Source organism: Crocodylus siamensis, chromosome 12 (assembly GCF_052110815.1).
Source record: "Crocodylus siamensis isolate JL-2025a chromosome 12, ASM5211081v1, whole genome shotgun sequence".
Taxonomy (NCBI): domain Eukaryota; kingdom Metazoa; phylum Chordata; order Crocodylia; family Crocodylidae; genus Crocodylus; species Crocodylus siamensis.
The window spans coordinates 49,922,207-49,941,389 of record NC_143406.1 but is presented as its reverse complement, the minus strand read 5'-3'; the positions used below and the strand labels follow the sequence as shown (position 1 = coordinate 49,941,389).

At 59.7% G+C, this 19,183-nt stretch overlaps 1 protein-coding gene across 2 annotated transcripts; it reads left to right on the top strand.

The window, feature by feature from the left end:
- Positions 1-2,856: 2,856 nt before the first annotated feature.
- On the top strand, positions 2,857-18,236 carry ERN2 (endoplasmic reticulum to nucleus signaling 2). 2 transcript variants are annotated; one of them, XM_090023213.1, is made up of 22 exons: positions 2,857-3,046; positions 4,775-4,892; positions 5,209-5,242; positions 5,876-5,948; positions 6,300-6,372; positions 6,694-6,816; positions 7,184-7,285; positions 7,792-8,050; positions 8,374-8,452; positions 8,546-8,696; positions 9,404-9,525; positions 9,737-9,916; positions 10,307-10,541; positions 11,713-11,803; positions 12,343-12,532; positions 12,739-12,838; positions 13,077-13,276; positions 13,535-13,682; positions 14,367-14,494; positions 15,399-15,522; positions 15,817-15,884; positions 15,975-18,236. In XM_090023213.1, exons 1-22 carry the CDS (start codon positions 2,990-2,992, stop codon positions 16,164-16,166), a joined length of 2,847 nt encoding a protein of 948 aa, XP_089879339.1. In that variant the 5' UTR covers positions 2,857-2,989; the 3' UTR covers positions 16,167-18,236. The 2 variants fall into 2 exon arrangements, with proteins under 2 accessions (XP_089879339.1, XP_089879338.1); XM_090023212.1 differs by having other exon boundaries at positions 10,301-10,541.
- Positions 18,237-19,183: the final 947 nt, after the last annotated feature.

Sequence of the window (19,183 nt, the reverse complement as noted above, 5' to 3'; positions counted from 1 at the left end):
CTGTGGCCTCACCAGGCTGAGTACACGGGGAGAGTGACGTCCCGGGATTTGCTTGAGAAGCAGCTATGGATGCAAGCCAGCGTTTTGCTCACTTTACTAGCTGCAGCATCGCACTGAAGGCTCATGCTCAAGTCAGGGTGCACTGGTGGACTTCATACCCACCTGGGTATGAAGTGGGAGAGGGAAAAGCAGCAGTCCATTATGTGCAGACTCGAGTGTTATTGCCATTGAGAAGCTGGCTGTACCAGCCAGCCAGGCAGGCGCAGGTTTGCCGTGCCATTCCGGAAGGTGTCTACCCACGAGTTGTCGGGCATGTGGCTCAGGCAATAACTAGCCCTCGGAGAATGGGGTCTGAGACTGCTGGGTTTGCACGTGGCTACAGGTCACCCCCAGAGGAGCCAGAGAACGTTAACTGCAGCAAGGACAATTGCAGACAGGTTCGTGGACCTCAGCAAGGGAAGCCCTGGCGCACATGCTGAGCAGATGTGGCATTTACATGCTTGAGTAAACTGGCAGTGCCATCAGAGAGAGAGAGAGAGAGTCTTGCTGTTGTGGGGAAGCTACCAGTCCTTTTGGGCTGTGGCTAATGAAGCTGTCCCAGACAATAGGGGTCTGCTGTTAGGCGATGGGGTCTGCACCAGAAAGGCTCAAGGCCAAGTGGTGCTGCCTGCAACTTGATTTGGATGCAAAGGTTGTGAACACCGGAGGGACAATCGTGGCCTGCTGTCCCCTGCATGAGGCCTGTGAAGCCAGAAGTGAATGTTTTTCACTGTTTAATCACCGAGCCTGGAGTCCATGGCCATGGTGCACGGCTGGAAAACTTCCTGTAAAGAACAGGCCTGGGATCAAGGCAGGTAAGGGATGCCAGATGTGCTCATGTCTGTTCCTCTTGCAGAGAGTCTCCCAAGTGCTGCTGCGCTGTTCTGTGGGGCGAGATACCACGAAACATTATGACTGGCGTGCAGTGACTGCTGTGTTTAACTCCTGTTAACTCCTGCTGATCATGTTGTACCCCATTAGCTTTTATAGATTGCTCTGGGTAAGGGTTGGTTTTACTTGCTGAATATGGCACCAGCATAACTGTAACTCTCCGCTTACTAGTTGGGAGACCTACCCTTTCACTGGTTGTCTGCTGCTTGCTACTTATAACAAAACCGTTTGGCATAGCTGCAGCTTCTTACTTCCTCTCAGTTTTACACAGTGTTTCACAAGGATGTATTCGATAGCCATGTTGGTCTGAGACAAAAAGAAATGCAAAAATGTAGACTTCTTGGTTCAGAGATGAAAGGTATCATCTCTGAACCAAGTGCTTCACCAGCGTTTATTAGCTGTACCTATCTGCCAAGGAAACAGAACAGCGCAGTCAGACCTGCTGCCTGGCAACAAGTGAAGGCACTGTAACTCCTCGTGGTGCAAAGAAACTGAAGTGTTTAAAATAATGCAGGGCTCAGTGTAGTGGCACCTGGTGCAGTGCTGAGCAGGCGCTGAGCAAGCCAGAGCTGTTTGGCCCCTGCAGTGCCTTGAGCTGCCGGAGGCCAGGGAGCCACGAGCACTTGCAGGTCCTGAGCAGGCTGCGAGCGTCAGGTAGTGCAGTGAGGAAGGTGGGAGGCCGGGCGGTGCTCCTCGTATCTGAATGAGCAGTTGCAGAGGAAGTTGTGTTTGTAAGAAGGGGTGTGGGTGCCTGAAAACCTCGGGGCCGATGCGCTGTATTTGGGCCTCCCTGGTGCTAAAGAGCCAAGGCCTGGGCTCGGGCTGGCGGGTGCTGGGACCCAGGGCTCTCTGGGTTTCTAGTCCAGCCTCCTCTCTGCTCTGAGTTCCCCAGTTCCCTACATCCACCTCGTTTCTCTGCTCTCCTGGGCATGTCCACAAGGAGGCTGGCCTTTCCCTGCAGCTCCCTGCTGCAGTGTCTGTGCTCAGGCAGGAAGGCAGGTTGGGGTTGACCAGCTGGGCAGCAGGAAAGGCCCCGGGGGGGATGGGAGCTGGCAGTGTGCCCTTGTCACCAAGCAGGCTCCTAGCATCCTGGGCTGCATCAGTAGGAGCAGCACCGTCCCTAGACTCCTGGCGGCCGTGGGCAAACTTTTAGTAGCTGGCCCTGATTTGGCAGAGATGGTAATTTTTTTCCATTCTCTAATTATTATCATTTTAGAGCCCCCTTTCTGTGCGGGTCTCAGATGGCTGCCTGGTTCATCCGTGCCTGTGTCTGGCCCCGGGGGGAGCGCTGCCAGCAGACGGGGGGCAGCGATTCCTCCCCTCTGTTCAGCATCGGGGAGGCCGCAGCTGGAGTCCTGTGTCCAGCTGTGCGCCCCTACAACAGACAGGCTCTGGACACGTTGGAAAGAGTCCAGCGGAGGGCAGTGGAAATTGTTGTGGGCTGGGGGCCAGGACTGGTGAGGAGAGGAGGGAATCTGGAGAAGAGACGAGGGAGGGGGACTGAAGAGCACCTTCACCTCCCCGCAGGACGGAGCTGGGCTGTTCCCCGTGGGGACAGACTTTGATGGCCGCAGGCGTCGCGGCCTCGGGCGGCCAGGGGCTACGGGCCCGCTGGAGGGCAGCCGGCGTCGCTGGGAGCGCTCTGGGCCCCTGGCGGGAGCCCAGAGAAGGTCCAGATGTGAAGTAAAAACCGGCTGCTGCTGCCATAAAAACATCGACTGAGTAAAAGGAGGAGTCCGGCGCTTGGTGGCCTAAAAGCCGCGGGCCGGGCCGCCACTGACTGGGTCGGGCGCCCAGCGCCTTAAAAGCCCCGGTGAATGCCGGGGACAGCAGCAGAGAAAACGGCTGCACGTGCGGGGTCACAGGGCCAAACAAGGGCGGGGCGGGGCGGGGCGGGGCGGGGCCGTGCCAGCCGGGCGGTGCCACCGCCGCCTCCTCCTCCTCCTCCTCCTGCTGCTCGGGGCGGCGCGGAAGCGACGGCGGCGGCGGCGAGATGCGGGGCCCGCGGCGGCGGTAGCGCCCGGCATGGGGCCCCCGTCGGGCCGCACCGCGCAGCGCCATGGGCCGGGGCTCCGCGCTGCTGCGGGCGCTGTGGGCGCTGGCGCACCTGGCGCAGGTGAGGCACCGCCGCGCGAGCCCCGTCCCGCCCCGGGGGGCTCCGGGGCTCCTGCCCCACCCGGCTGCGCCCCCGCCCCGGGCGGCCGGAGGGGGGCGGCCCCGGCCCCGGCCCGGTCCCGGTCCCGGTCCCGGCGCGGGGCTGTTTGCCGACGGGGCGCGGCCGCTGAGCTGGCGCCGGGCGACTGGCGCACGCGGATGTCGCAGCTCCTTCCCGCCAGGTGGGCCGTTGCCATCGCGACGAGGGGCAGCGGGGTCGGCGCTGCCGAGGCCCGGCCGGCGTCGCGGGCGTTTCTGGCAGGGAAACTCGCCCGGGCGGTTCGCTTCCGGGAGGGGCCGGAGCCGCTGGGCTCGACCCCGGCGCCGCGCTCGTCCTTCACCGCGGGCCCGGCCGAGCCGGCTCTCCTCAGCGGTAGCGCGTCCCTGTGTCCGAGCGGTCGCGGCCTGGTCAGACCCGGCGCCCCGAGGCCGTGCCAGCTCCTCGCTTTCATTCCTGCTTCGGCTGCGGAGAGATACTCCACCGCTCCTCCTGGTGCAAAGCTCGGAGCAGGGCCAGGGATTTATGACACAAGTTTTATTTGAACTCTGGGTGTATCTTGTGACTCCTGTTTGCACGCCCGCAGCGCCAGCATTGCATCCTGCGGCACCCTCGAAGGGTCTCGGGGCACCCCAGGGTATCGCGGCCCGGCGGGGAATCACCAGTCTGGTTTAACAGGTTGATCAGGAGGGCAACAAACAAAGGGGCGTTGGGGTTCAGCCCAGCGTGTGATTTGCCAGCGCTCTGCTATGAATAGATGCAAATACAAATTCAGCAGTCTGTGCATGCAAACGCTTTGCCCACTGAAAGCAGCTGCCTTTTTGGAGGATGTTGATGCTGTTCAACAACAGCTCCATGCAGCTGCTGTGACGGGAGGAGCCCTGCATCCAGCCATACCTGCAGAGAGACGTTTGCCAGGTGGAACATAAATACGCAAACTGGAATTAGGCCAGGGATTTGTTAACAGCCTAATAATCCTTGGGAAGACGGTGACGCAATCGTTAGTAGCTTCAGAGGAGGGAGTCGAGGCTGAGGTTAGGCCGTGGTTTGATTCTTGTTTTGAATCAGTTTGGAGGAGGTAGGAGCAGAGCACCCAGTGCTCTCCATGGGGACGGCAGCTGCCCCAAAGTCTCGTCCCCAGTCCCAGAGGGGGAGAGCAGCCTGGTTCTCCAAGCACGTGACGGGAGACACGACCTTCTGGTGGGCCTGCTGTGGCAGCTCCGTGGGATCCTGGGCAAATGGCTTCAGGTCCTTCATCTGTAACACAGGGATAATGAGACTGACTCGCGTCACGGGACACTTGCCAGCTACTTTTGCTGAGTTTGGGAAAGGGCTTTGAGAGCCTTGGACTTGAAGGTGCTCTCAGCAAATCCAGCTCCACGAAATGTCTAGTCCCTTCCCCAGGGTTTTCCTTGCAGTCCCTGCCTTGTCTCTGCTTCGCTTGTGACCCTGGATGGGATTGCGGTGTGCGGTGGGATCACCTCTACCTGCTCGCCTCATTTCCTCATCCTGGGGCTGGTGGGGCCACTTGGGCTCTTTCCCGGGGGCACGCTCGAGTTAGGAGATGTGCCGCTCAAAGGTGGCTGGGGATATAGCTGGTGCAGCCCTTAGATGGATGTTGCTGTCCTGGGTGGACAAGCAGCCGGTCCCAAGCCTGCCCCTGTGTCACGTGTACTGCTTTTGTGCCCTCAGTGCCTCGCTGGCAGCTCGGTGACAGTCCCAGAAACACTGCTCTTTGTATCCACCCTCGATGGGAACCTTCACGCTGTGAGTAAGAAGACGGGCGACATCAAGTGGACCTTGAAAGATGGTGAGCACCAGTGCTGCAGCCTGTTATCTTGGGGCTGGGGCCCCTGGGATTGGTACTGACCACAGAGATGGGGTTCACCATCCCACAGTCCCTCCTGCTGGCTAAAGAGGGCAGGAGCTGAGCTGATCAGGGGACTTCCCCAAACACTGGAGCATGACACCAGGGACGTGTCTGAGCAGCTGTGGCTGCTCCGGGCTGACATGCAAATAGATACATGAATGCACCATGCGACTGCAAACAGCCCAGGCCGCCACATGGCCCCTGCGACCGGGCCATCGGGGAGGTGCTGACGTGTCTGCTTTGCGCTTTCTTTCAGATCCCATTCTTCAGGTCCCGGTGTATGTGGCAGAGTAAGTGTCTCTCCCCGGCCCAGCACAACTCAACCTGCCTGGGGGCTTTGCCTTCGCAAGGACTTCCTTCTCCTGGGGCAGTACAGAATGAGGAGCCAGGGGCTCCCAGTCCTACACCACACCTCTCAAGTGCCTCTGTTGAGCCAGCACCAGGGGTGCTTTGCCGGCAGGCACTCGAGCACAGATAAGGCTCTGCAATTCGTGCTGCTTTGCTGTTCTCAGAGCAGCGGTGCTGACAGCCCTCGAGTCCCGGTGAACCTGCGCTGAATTGGCAGAGCTAGCTAGTGGAGCTTGAGAGAGAGGAGGTGGGCGCTGGCTGGGCAGGAGCTGGGACGATGTCCAGGAGTCTGCCCTCTCTGCAGAGCAGCTCCCTGCCCCGGGGAGGGGCCTGTGTTTTGTGGACGATTCTCAGCTCTCCAGCGCATGTCTGGGCAGCCCCCTGCCCCCAGTCAACTGTCCAGGCCTCGGTGGCTTTTAGGGATGTTCTCTGGCCTGACTCTTCTCCCCAAGCAGTCCTGGCTGCTTCACCGGCCGGTGAGGTAGTAACAGCACCTCCTGCACTGAACGGAGGGTGCAGACGGTGCTCAGAGTGAGCTCCTTCACTGCCAGCACATCACTCTCTTCTTCTCCCAGGCCAGCGTTTCTCCCAGACCCCAACGATGGCAGCCTCTACATCCTGGGAGGCAAGAACAAGGAAGGCTTGATGGTCAGTTCTGCCTTGCAAGGGGCTGTTGCCAATGAGCCATGGCCCTGTCCCCCTGGTGCTGCTGGGAGGGGGGTGGCTGCAAACAGGACAGGGCTCCACTGGAAGAGCCAAGAGCTCTGGACAACTCCTGCCTGTCCAGCACCACTGCAGGGGGTGGCTGAGGCAGCTGGGCCTCCTTGGCCTGCTCTGGCTGATCAGCCCCAACCTGAATGCTCATGTGCCCCATGGTCATGGGGTCAGTGTGAGAGAAGCCCCCTGTGCAGGGAGTCCGGGCGGTGGGCAGCAGCATGCCTGGCTGGTTTTCTTGGCCCTGTGCTGTTCACAGAGTGCTGTTCCCTCTGTCTGCTACAGAAGCTCCCATTCACCATCCCGGAGCTGGTCCAGTCATCTCCGTGCCGCAGTTCAGATGGGGTCCTCTACACAGGTACAAGCGGCAGCCATGTGCAGGGGTGGGGGAAGACTGCTCTGGGTATCAGGCAGCACTTCCCGTCTTGTCCCCAGGCCCTGAGCCATAGACAGCTCCAGGGCAGCTGCTGTTGGAAGGGAGTAACCCTGTGCAGGAGAGAGCCAGCCTGAACTGAGTTTGAGTGCGCTGACTCTGCCAGGGGGCCTTGGGACATGACACCTGGGAAGGGGGCGTCTTGCAGGTGCAGGGGGATAGGGAGGAGCGGCTGGTGGGTGGGAGCCGGTGAGGGAGGGCTGTCAGGTCCTGGAGACTGACTGATAGGCATTCCTGCTTTCCCAGGGAAGAAGCAGGACACGTGGTTCGTTGTGGACCCCAAGTCCGGGGAGAAGCAGACAACACTGTCGACAGAAGCCTGGGATGGCCTTTGCCCCTCCACCCCGCTCCTCTACATTGGCCGCACCCGTAAGCCACAACCCCCATCTGCGCATCTGGCTGTCCCAAGCCCAGTGCCAAGCCCGAGGTCCTGTCCCTGTGCCGTGCAGGGCACCCATCCATCCTCGTGCAGGGTTCGTTCTGTGGCCATTAGAAACAGCAGGGGCTGGAGAAGCTTCGTTTCCTGAGAGAGAAGGGAGCTGTGCCTGCAGCCTCCCAATGCTGAGAGACCCTGGTCCTGCTCTGGGGTGTCTGCACAGACTGTCTTGTTGGGACACGTTGCAGGAGGGTCCCCTCCAGGGCAGTTACCCAGGCACTGGGCACCCCGTCCCCATCCCCCTGGCCCTCGCCAAGGTCTGAGCAATGCCACGAGCTGCAGCCGCTGCTCTGTCCCCAGAGTACATCATCACCATGTACGACACCAAGTCGCGGGAGCTGCGCTGGAATGCCACCTACTCCGACTACTCTGCGCCCGTCCTGGATGAGGCCTACGATTACAGTGAGTGGTGGCGTGCATGGGTCCAGGCTTCCTGCTGCATTGTGCTGCCCTGCCAGCTTCCCTGTCTAGGAATGGTGCCCTGTGCATGGAGGGGGTCCCATGTAGTCAGTGCTGCTTTGAGGGGCCATTTTCCCCAGCATCCCTCGGGGTGGGAGCAGTGGTGCACATCAGCATTTGGGTCCAGAGCTCGCTAGACAGGTAAGGATGGGGGAGGCAGCAAAGGGCCATGTGAGCCCCTGCCACCTGACCGGCTTTCCAAGCTGTGTCCAGCCCTGCTTGGCTGGAAGAGTCTCTGGTCTGTCTTGGAAAATAGCCCCATGGATCCAGAGGCCAGAGTGGTGAGTCTGTTTTAGGGAGTCTACACAGGGTGATGGATAGCTGCCTGCATGCACCCAGGTTTTAAACCAGCTGTAGCCATGGGCAGCAAGCCCAGCCTGGATGCAGGGAGCTCAGGGTAGAGCATCCTAGAGATACAGTAGTCCCACCTGCCCGGCGTGTCTCCCCAGAAATGGCCCACTTCTCCTCAAGCGGGGATGGCCTGGTGGTGACCCTGGACAAGGAGAGCGGCGAGATGCTGTGGATGCAGAACTACGGCTCCCCTGTAGTGGGGATCTACACATGGCACCAGGACAGCCTCCGGCGTGTGCCCTACCTCAACGTGGCCATGGAGACACTGCGGTACCTGACCTTCCACTCGCAGGACATCCGCCTCAAGTGGAACTACCCATCCGCGAAGGACTTCTCTTCCACTAAGACCCAGCTGCTGTGCGTGTCTCGGGGCAGCCCAGGCTGTGACAGGAGTGGCATGTCCTGGGATGGTGGCAGCACATGGCTACCCCCTGGAGCTGGGTGGGGTGGAGCTGTTGCTCTTGGGCCTGGAGGACAGCAGCTCCCAGGGAACCTGCTGGGGTTGGGGTTTGAGCCGAGATCAAGCACCTGCTTTTGCAGCCCCTTCTGCCTGGGGAGCAGCTGACCACAGCGGTGGCCCCCACTTCTCCTAAGTTAGTCTGGCTGCGGTTCAGGGGTTGATGCCGCGGTGGGTCCTAGCTATGCCGTAGACTTGGGCGCTGATCCTGTCTCTCCCATAGGCCAACGCTCTACATAGGGAAGTATGCGGCCAGCTTCTACGCCCTGACCTCCCTGGTCCACGAGAGTGTGGCGCTTGTGGTGAGTTCACCATCTGTCCCTGAATGCCCCTGGCTGGCAGGCTGAGGCCACGTCCCCACTGCCCAATGCTTACTGCGATGCTTCGCTGCCCAGCCCCAGGGGATCACGCTGGCTCGGATTGAAGGCCCCACCACGGACGATGTGACAATGAGAGAATCTGGCGAGTGTGAGATCACCCCCAGCACAGACGTCAAGTACCCACAGGGCAGCACCTCCTCCCTGCACAACCAGTGGCTCCTCATAGGTGAGGGCCCCCAGCGGGTAGAACTGGGAGCCAGTGATGGGTGACCCTCTCTGTGACAAGGCAACCTGCCTTGCACCGGCTGTGACTAGCACCTGGGCTGCGAAGCACTTTCTGGGGCCCCCTTCCTGGGGGGGCGCTTCACCCCATCCCTGCCCCTCACCAGAAGTGGCTGCTGTGGTGGGGGAACAAAGTAGGGGGCAGTCCCAGCGGCGAGCAGCTCACGAATGCACAGACAAGTGAGCGTCCAGGTTTCCAAGTGCAGAGTGGGGGAGGCACCTGGGCGAGCAGGCGTGTTTGCACTCTTGGCAGCTCCATGTGCACGATCAGAATGAGCTGACATGCACCAGTGCACATGGAAATCTGGCCGTGTTTGTGCACCACAGCAGGTCAGTGCATGAGGACACATGCATGGAAGCCAGGGCCCCGGTGCCAGCAAAGACATCTGGAGGGGTTAACTTCCTCACTGTGGGCTGAGCACCAGCAGCTAAGCCCCCACCTCCCAGGGGATCTTTGCGATCCCTTGCACATCCCTGGGGTGGAGCCAGCAAGATGCTGCTGGGATTCCCTTCGTGTCCCTGTCAGGACAAACACTGAGAGTCACATGCTGTGTGCCTGGGCCCCAGCCTGCCACAGTTCAGCCCAGAGCAGGCTGCCAGCCCAAGGGACAACCACAGATCAGTGTAGCTTTCTCCTCCTTTGCCCTTCAGGGCACCACGAGCTGCCTCCCGTGGTCCATACCACAATGCTGAGGACCTTTCCAGAGATGCTGAGGAAGACAACGGAAGCCATTATCCCCAAGAGCTCCCCGGCCAGGACTCTGTTTGATGAGGCGAGTGTCATACAGCAATCCTGGGCTACCCGAAGGGGTGGGAATGGTATGGGCTGGTGTCCCAGCCTGGTGGGGCCGAAGTGGGGATGCCCAGTGGGGTGGGAGCAGGACTGTGGCCCAGCACATGGGGTGGCTGCAGGGAAAGGCCCCCAGAGCACGACTATCAAGGGGTCTGTTGGGGTAACCCCTGTGCCCTGCCGTTGCTTTGCAGTTCCTGACCCCAGAGAGCATGGAGGATCCAGTTGGCAGGGGCAGCGAGGGGCGCTTCCACTTGGATGCCAGCCAGCCAGAGCAGACCAAGATCTACCCAGAGTCGGGCAGCGGGGACCTCGTGGGTGTGGGTGTTGCTACCATCCTTCTGGGCGGTGGGATCCTGTTCCTCTTTCTCCGGGTGAGTGCATGCTACAGCCCTTCTCCTGCAGGCTCGGGGCCTGGCTGAGCTGACTTCCCACTGGCTGGGGTTAGACATCCTCCCTGAGCTCTGCTTGCCCTGGTCCAGGCCAAGTCCTGGATGTCATGGTGCCCAGTACAACCCTAGCATAGCAGCTGACAGGCAGCTCCACCGTGGCTCAAAGTCATGCCTTCCTGCATCCCCGGCTGCTCCCATCCCAGCCCTTCCTTGCCCCAGCACTGCCAGTTGCTGCAGGAGGGAAGTGTGCGCTCGGGTCCCTCGCTGCTGCGGTGTCTTGCCATGGAAGGACCCACCATGGCAGGGGCAGAGGGTGCTGTGGCCTGGCAGCTCTCGGGATGGTAATGTCCTTGCCTTGTGTCCCAGGTGCAGTGGGAGCAGCACAAGGCGCAGCAGCAGCAGCAGCAGCTGGAGCAGCGGCTGGAGGAGCTGCTGTCCCCAGGCCGGGTCTCCGGGGAGAATCTCCAGCCGGCGCCCAAGGAGTCAGCAAGCGGGACCCAGGAGATGGCATCGCAGTCATCCCAGAGCTCTGGTCCCTCCTCTGTGCAGAGTGACCTGGCCAATGGGATGGTCTTCCAGGGTCTGCCCATGGCTGAGGCTGCTGAAGGTCTGTGCTGGGGGCAACAGGGTGCAGGATCTGGGGTGCATGGGGTAGGATGTCACATCCTGGGAGCATGGAGAGGGGGATGCTGGAAGGGGCACTAAGGCAGCACAGTGCTGTGGAGATTGGGGCAGGGTCATAGATTTCATAGATTTCATAGACATTAGGGCTGGAAGGAACCTCGGAAGATCATCGAGTCCAGCCCCCCACCCCAAAGGGCAGGAAGTCAGCTGGGGTCATAGGATCCCAGCAAGATAAGCATCCAATTTACTCTTGAAGGTGTTCAATGTTGGTGCTTGAACCATCTCTGATGATAGGCTGTTCCAGACCTTGGGGGGTCGGATAGTAAAGAAATTCTTCATAGTTTCATAGTTAGTAGGGTCGGAAGGGACCTGAGCAGATCATCAAGTCCAACCCCCTGCCATGGCAGGAAAGAGTACTGGGGTCAAACGACCCCAGCAAAGTGATTGTCTAGCCTTGTCTTAAAGTCCCCCAGGGTAGGAGCCAGCACCACTTCGCTTGGAAGTTGGTTCCAGATCCTAGCCACCCTGACCGTGAAGTCGCGCCTCCTGATGTCTAGTCTGAATCTCCCCTCTGCCAGCTTGTGACTTATTCCTAGTCACTCCTGGCAGTGCTCGGGGGAACAGGGACCCCCAATGCCTGCTGGTCCCCGCTGACTAGTTTGTAGCAGGCCACTAGATCCCCCCTCAGCCTTCTCTTGTGGAGGCTGAACAGGCTCAGGTCCCGTCACCTCCCCTTGTAGGGCCTGCCCTGCCTGATCATGCGGGTGGCCGTCCTGGACCCTCCATGTTGTCCACATCCCTCTTGAAGTGCGGCGCCCAGAACTGGATGCAGTACTCCAGCTGCGGCCTGACCAGTGCCGCATAGAGGGGGAGTCATGTCTTCCTGAGACTTGGCAGAGTTGGCGAGAGGGGATGGCAGAAGTGTTGCCATGTGAGGCAGGGAGGGCAGCAGCGGGGAAGGCTCTCCCTTGCAGGGTGACCAGCAGTACAGGAAGCTGGTGCTTGATGAGCCCAGGGATTAGGAAGGGGATTGCAAAGACCGAGGGTGGCAGGTGATCGTGTGTGATGGATAGTGGGCAGTGGGTGGGGACTCTGGACACACATGGCACAGGGGATCTCTTGTGACTTTCACCCTGTGTGCGCTGTCCCCACAGACATGGCACCGGATGTGATCACGGTCGGAAAGGTTTCCTTTAACCCTAAGGAAGTGCTGGGCCACGGCGCGGGGGGCACGTTTGTCTTCAGGTGAGCGGTGCTCCCTGGTGCCTCGCTTTGCTCAGGCTCTGCCCAGCTCGGAGACACTGACCATCCTGCCTGGGGCAATGAGTTGCAAATGCCTAGCCTAGCACAATCCCATGGGACCTCGCTGGCACGGGCCAGGCCCACACAGGTGCATGGATGGGCACCCATCACATATGCCTGGCATGCGCTGGCCCTGATGGGCAGTCGCGGCCAAGGTGGAGAACGCTTCTGGGCTGGCACTGAGGCGCATTGCAGGAAGCCTGCACTGTGCTGTGATTGCTGGGGCCTGGTCTGACGCCCAGAAGTTCTCCCAGGCCTTGCTCTGTCCAGTGCAAAGGGACTTCCTGTAGAGGCTCAAGCAATCCCTGCTAGGCATGGGGGAGACCTCAGCCAGGGCCATGGCTTCTGCAGTCACTCGGGCTGTCCGTGCAGGGGAGCTAAGGGCTGGGTCATCTTGCAGCCTCCATGGTGCTGAGCTGTCCTCTGTGCCAGGCCCCTGGGTCACAGGCAGTGGAGCTCACAGCCTCTCTCCCACACCCCAGGGGCCGGTTTGACAGCCGTGATGTGGCTGTGAAGCGCCTGCTGCCCGAGTGCTTCTACCTAGTGGACCGGGAGGTCCAGCTGCTGCGGGAGTCGGACGAGCACCCTAACGTTGTGCGCTATTTCTGCACGGAGAAGGACAAGCAGTTCCATTACATCGCCATCGAGCTCTGCTCTGCCACGCTGCAGGAGGTGAGCCCGCAGCCCTGCCCCGAGATGCCCCACAAGGCAGCTCCTGGCGGATGAGTGTGTGCAGAGGTCTCTGCAGGGCAACCAGACCCCAGACTCTGGCTGGGCTCAATGCTGGAAATGAGGTGGCTTTGGGCTGCAGGGAGACAAGGCCTCCAGTGTACTGGTTGGGGAGTTTCCCATTTGCTCTCTCTCGGTGTGTGCATTAGTACGTGGAGAACCCCAGCTTTGACCGGCGCAGCCTGGACCCTGTGACTTTACTGCATCAGACCATGTCAGGCCTGGCCCACCTCCATGCCCTCCACATCGGTAAGGGAAGCTTCTTGCCCAGGTGACGGGCTCCGTTCAGCCCACTCGGTTCCAGCAGTTGATGTATGGCAGGCCTTAAATCTCAGTGGAAGGGTGGGACCCAGAGGGCTGTGGGCCTGAGGCTGCTGTGGCCTGGGTGCAGCTGGCAGCTGCCCCTTGGTCCGAGGCTCTGGTCCTGCTGCCATGCAGCAGCCCCTGTGGGAAGCTCCAGCTGGCTCTGTGGGCTCTTCCTTTCCAGTTCACCGGGACCTGAAGCCATGCAACATCCTGATCTCGGCCCCCAACAGCCAAGGGCAGATCCGGGCCATCCTCTCGGATTTCGGTCTTTGCAAGAAGCTGCAGGGCGGCCGGCACAGCTTCAGCCTCCGCTCCGGCATCCCGGGCACCGAGGGCTGGATCGCGCCCGAGCTACTGCGAGAGGACCCCAAGGAGAACCCCGTGAGTGAGCAGCTGCACCCCACAGCTCCACCCCACATGTGGCTAACCCCCCACTTCTGCCCAGCTGCCTCTTGCCCCAGGCCACAGGGCTCCACGTACGGATCAGGGCATAACTTTTGTAGCTGGAAGGAAGAGCAGCTGCCAGGCTAAATGCAGCTTGCTATCAGGGGCTTGCATTTGGCGGTGGAGCTGGGGGGGTGGGAAGGGTCCCTTGCCCCAGCACCCAGTGGCTCTGACCTTCGCGGTCGTGTTTTACAGACATGTGCAGTGGACATCTTCTCAGCCGGCTGCGTATTCTACTACGTGGTGTCGGGGGGGCGGCATCCCTTTGGGGACAGTCTGCGGCGCCAGGCCAACATCCTGTCAGGCATGTACCTGCTGACATGTCTGCTGGAGGACACTCACGGTAGGACCCTGCTCCATGGGCATTGCCCCATTTACAGATCCCTGTTAGGACCAGCCCCTTCACTGGCACTTTCCATCCAAGGCTCTTGAGTCATATTGCAAGTGGGGATTTTTTCCAGCCTCACAAGCCCTTGGGTCAGGTATGCACTGCTAACCCCATTTTACAGGTCAGGAACCTGAGGCCAAAGAAGTGGAAGGGACCTGACCAAAGTCCCATAGGGAGTCAGTAGTGGAGCCTGGTCCTGTGCCTTAGCTGCAGGCAGCTTTTCAGAGGCCCTGAGGCTGGAGATCCAGAGCCTTGAAACACAGGAAAGACTTTGGGGTCCTGACAGTCCCTTCCTCGCTGGCCAGGGCTGGGTTATTCCCTGCAGGAGAATCTCTGTGGCAGCAAATGGCTCAAGCAGGGGGGTTTCCAGCATGCTCCTCGCAGGGTGATGGACTGTTTCCTCTGTTCCATGCTGCTGGGAAGGGACATGGGGAGCTTCGAAGCCACAGACAGGCTTGGTTCTGGTGCAGGGTACTGTTGGGTCAGAGCTCTGGCACCCAGCCCTGTGGGTGCGCGTTCCCTCTCTGGGAACCCACCCTGGGTAGAGGGGCCAGGGCTGAGGGAGGGAAGGTTGGGGTGGCTCCTTCCCTTCTCTGTGGCCTTCATCACCTGCTCTCTGTGTTTTCTTTTGCATCCAAGACAACATCGTGGCGCGGGAGCTGATTTCGGCAATGATCAGCAGTGAGCCCCAGGACCGCCCCTCGGCCTCCCTGGTCCTCATGCACCCCTTCTTCTGGAGCCGGGAGAAGCAGCTGCAGTTCTTCCAGGTGAGAGGCCACTGGCCTGTCTGACAGGATAGATCCCAGCGACCCCGTCCCCCTCTTCCAAACCCAGCTCTGGAGCATTTTGTCAAAATACAAACTGCATAGTGATCTCCCCGAGCCTAGAGCCTCTCAGTGGGCCTCGTGCCCTGTGCTTGCTGTCATGCTTGGGCTTGGATTTCACTCCAGGGGCTGAGCAAGGAGTCATTTGAGGCAAGCCCAAGCCCAAGCCCAGTTGCTACCCCTTTTGATGACCCAGATGATGCACGACCAGCGTGGGGCTGCCTTTCCCAGGCTGCAGGTGGCTTGAAACAAAAGCCCTGAGAATCGGTTCAGAGCTCAAAGATTAAAGAAACCAAAGAGGTTGGTTTCATGAACTGTTTGGCTGCTGATCCCATTTACAGAACTGTGCTGTTCCTGTGGCCCCTTGATTCCCAGCTGCTTCCCTGCCTTTCTGCTCAACTGTCCCCAAACTGGCCCTTGCCTGCCCCAGCCTCTGCCTCCTTGTCTTGTCTGGATGGAAATCTGCAGGAGCCTTGAACAGACGTGAGAGCAGCGTGGAGTAGGCTGGATATATAATAGCAGTAACCCCCGGGGAGGCCGCACTGCCCAGAGCTTTTTCTTAAATGAAGGGCAGGCCTGGCCAGCTGCAGAGCACAGGGGCTACGGCACCCACAGGCTTTCAGGCAAGTGTGGAAGGCACCCCCAGGCTCCCCAGTGATGGGGCACAGCCTGTCAACCTCGCACTCATGACAGTTTTGCTCTGGCAGTTTTTGCTTCCACCGCCGTCACCCATCAGCTCCCCAGTGACAAGCAGACTTAGCTAGACACCTGCAGCCCATAAGCACAGCAGGATGGGGGCTCTGGCCCACACAGGGATGACCTCTGAGCTGCTCTCTCTGCTCTTCAGGACGTCAGCGACCGGATAGAGAGAGAGCCTGCCGAGGGGCCCATTGTCACTGCCTTGGAGGCCGAGGGCCGTGCGGTGGTGAGGATGAGCTGGAGGATGCACATCTCTGTCCCGCTGCAGACAGGTAATGGCTCACACACCAGGCCCTGTGCCTGATGCTGAATGGGGGACCTGCCTTCTGCAAAGGCACTATGGGTGCTTGGGGCTTTCCAGGCACAGGCAGGTGCTTGGAGTTTTCCAGCACTCATCCTGCTCGGGGCAGTGAGCTCAGTCACTTCGGGCCACTGGAATTCAATGAGACCAGGGTCCCTGTAGCTGTGTCTTGCCTGCTTTCGAGTGCCCCAGCTGCCTCCCCCCAGGACATGCTCTCCACTCCTGGTCTTAGAGGAGGTCTCATTCAGTCTCTTGGTGTTTCTAGACTTGAGGAAGTTTCGTTCATACAAGGGCAGCTCTGTGCGCGACCTCCTGCGGGCCATGAGAAACAAGGTACTGCCCCCAACCCTCCTCCCTGCTGCAGGTCAGGGCCCCGGGGCTCGGGCCATGGGTAAACCCGTCCTCTTGCTTTCTCTTGTGCAGAAGCACCACTACCACGAGCTGCCAGCAGACGTCCAGGAGACACTGGGGGCTGTTCCTGACGACTTTGTTCAGTACTTCACCTCCCGCTTCCCCAGGCTGCTGCTGCACACGCACACGGCCATGCGGATCTGTGCTGGGGAGAGGCTCTTCCACTCCTACTACTACCAGGAGGTGGGAGACCCTGGGAAATGAGCGGAGAAGCTGCTGCTGGGTCAGGACTGACCTGGAGGCTTGCGCTGCCCAGCAGCATCTCATCAGCCTGGTAGCGGGGAGCCTGCCGGGCTGAGGCTCCTACCAGATAGCTGTTGCCCAGCACGTGCCCTAGTTTAATCCTTTCAGCACAGAGGTTTCTGCAGGATGTAGCACAACTAGCAGCACTGCTTGCTGTCCCTGCCGCTTCCCCAAGCTGGGCTGGACGGCATCTCCCTGCCACTGCCACTGCCTGCCGTCCCTGTGGTGGGGACTTGAGGGGCTTTACCTGAGGCTCCTGGCTGGGAGAGCTGGGTCCTGACCGGTTCTCCACACCTTTTTCCAAGGCACTTGCTCCAGGTTTCATTTGTGGGCACACAAAGGAGCCCTGGCTTTGAGGCTCATGCACTCACAGTGCAGCAGTCCATTGTATTGACAGGCCCAGTGATCTGCAGCCTGTCATGTAACTGCCCAGGATGGGGCCAGTGCTGGCATGGGACTCATTGCCAAGCCCCGGAGCTAGTCCTGCAGGCCCTCTTGCATCTGCTCTTCAACCCTGCGCCAGGCAGGTGTCCAGGTCCCAGAGGCTGGAGGAGGACTGGGTTTGCCTTGAGGCAGGGGCTGGGCCCTTCACCTTGGCAGGACTCTTGCTGACCTCCCTGGCATCTGGGTGCTGGTTCTGTCAGGACTTGGCTTGAAGAACAGCAACGCCGGCACCTCCCTGGGCCAAGACAGCAGCGGGATGGATTGGATGCCACTGGTCCCTCTGGGTCTCTCCCTCCACCTGTTGATCCTAATCCCAGAGCCAATCCAGGTGCATTCTTGGAAGCGAGGAGCATGCATATCAAAGGGCGGAGAGCCACGAGCAGGCTGCAGCCAGGGCTGTGCCATCTTTGGGCTCGGACCCTGGATGAAGTAGCTCCAGGGCAAGCTCATCTGCAAGAGTCCATACACAAGCACATGTGCATCAGGGCAAGGTCTGGGAAGCTTTTATCTGAAACAAAATGTGATTTTAAGCTGGGTGGCACTGGACAGTCCAGGCCAGAGGATGACTGTGGGTAGCGTGAGTCAGTGCCTGCAGGCTGGTGGCCAGAGGCTTTTACTATTTTTTAACCCAAAACCACTTTTAGTTTATTTTCTTGCCCTTCCCAGAGGCCTGTCCCTGGAGCATAAGCATGGGATCCAGCACAGCCCCCTGCACCTATGAGAGCAGTCTGAGACAGCCAATTTCTTGGTGGCATTTGCTCCCTTCAGGGCCAAGCGCCCGGGTCTGTCTGTCTGTGCCTTTGCTCATGTGTCTTCTGGCTGATGCAGCAGTGTCTCCTGATAGTCACAGGGCTGCAGCTGTTTGCAGAGCAGTTCCCTAGCAGAAAACCCTCCCTGAGCTCAGCAGGCCTCTGGGCATCAGCTGCTCAAGACCTCTTAGCTGCGAGACACCTTCGTGGCTGCTCTTGCTCTGGCATCTCTCCAGCATCCAATCAAGAAGTGGAACTTGACCCTTCCCGAGAGAGCACTGCCAGTGCAATGTTTACTGTGTTTCCTGTTTTATTCCCCGAGGCAGCAAGCGAGCAGTCTCTGCCAGGCCAGGACTCCTGCGCTGACTCACAGGCAACGGGTTTCCACGAGGGTGGGAAGTGCTGTGTTTGAAGAACAGTAAGAGCGGGAAGAGGCTGCTGGGGCCTTCCACTTCCCTGGCACATTACAGTCAGACAGACCCAGAAATGCCCCCATGGGCGCTCCTATTCCCCAGAGCCTGAGAGCGCAGCCCCATTTCTGTGGAGTCTCAGAACTGGCCTGATGTCAGCTGCCTTCTCGAGACCTGACATCCCGCAGCTTGTAGACATCCCTTGCTCCTGCAGCTGACACTGCCGGGTCTAAATGCACCACGGTCCCTGCTGTCCCCACGCACTTTTCTCTTTCTTTGGGTGATGGTTTTGTATGTTTGATTGTGGTTTTTCTCTGGGTGTGGGGTCTGGACCTTAGGTAACAATGAGTTTGTACCTGCTGTACTTACAGAGCATTTTATATGGCAGAGAATATTTTATATACAATGTTGTAAATAAAAGATTTGAAAGTTCATCTAGGTAAAATGGGGAACAGATCTGGCCAGAAGCACTAGGCACTTGTGCTGGTTGAGGCCTTCTCTGCCTGGGGCATTTACTAAGCTGTCCTGCATTTACATGCACCCATTAAAAACACTAGAGCCCTAGTGCCAGAATCAGGGAGATCAGTGGAAGTGGGATGTTAGTAATGCTCCACTAGAGCCCATGCACCTGCTCCCACCCCCGGGCTGTTGTGCCTGACTGAGAAGCATTTCCCACGGTGGAAAATGGTCTCCATCCTGTCACGGGTCTCCCTGGTTGTTTGAGGACAGAAGTGAGGCTCCTTGGGGGAAACGCTGGTCTTGCCGAGCCCCAGCAGCATGGCTGGCATCTACCTGCCGTCTCTGCAGGTGAAGCGCCCTCCCAAGGCTGGACCAGATGCCAACATTGTGCTTACTTAGGACCTGCTGTCACAGCCCAGGGATTGCTGAGCTTGTTCCAGCCAGGGAAGGTGTCTCACTAAATAAGAGGCGGCCTGCATCCCCCCAAGGGAGAGAGTTCACTAGTTCCCCATACCTGTTGAAAGGGCTTCACCCTTTGGGCTTCCAGCACCTGCTCCATGCTTGTCCCCGACTGTGCAGGGCCAGGTACTCTGGGCACTGGGGCCAGGGGAGCTTGCGGGGCAGTTCAGGCCCTGGCAGGGGCAGCTTTTGGGCAGGCAGAGGACATTGGCAGCAGGACCCAGCCCTGCACACGCCCCATCTATTTTGAAGGGCCTAAGAGGATTGTTCCTGCTTAGTAACCAGCAGGGGTGTTTCTGCTTCGCCCTGCAGGTAGGGTCGGCCCGCGTCAGGACACCATGCCTACAGGGAACGGCTAAGCTGCCCTAGACAGTTGGAGCTGAGCTTAGGTAAGGCTGGGAGGGCCCCAGGGCCTTCGGCTAAGCCCCCTGATCTCTGCCACTGGGACCCGGGCAGC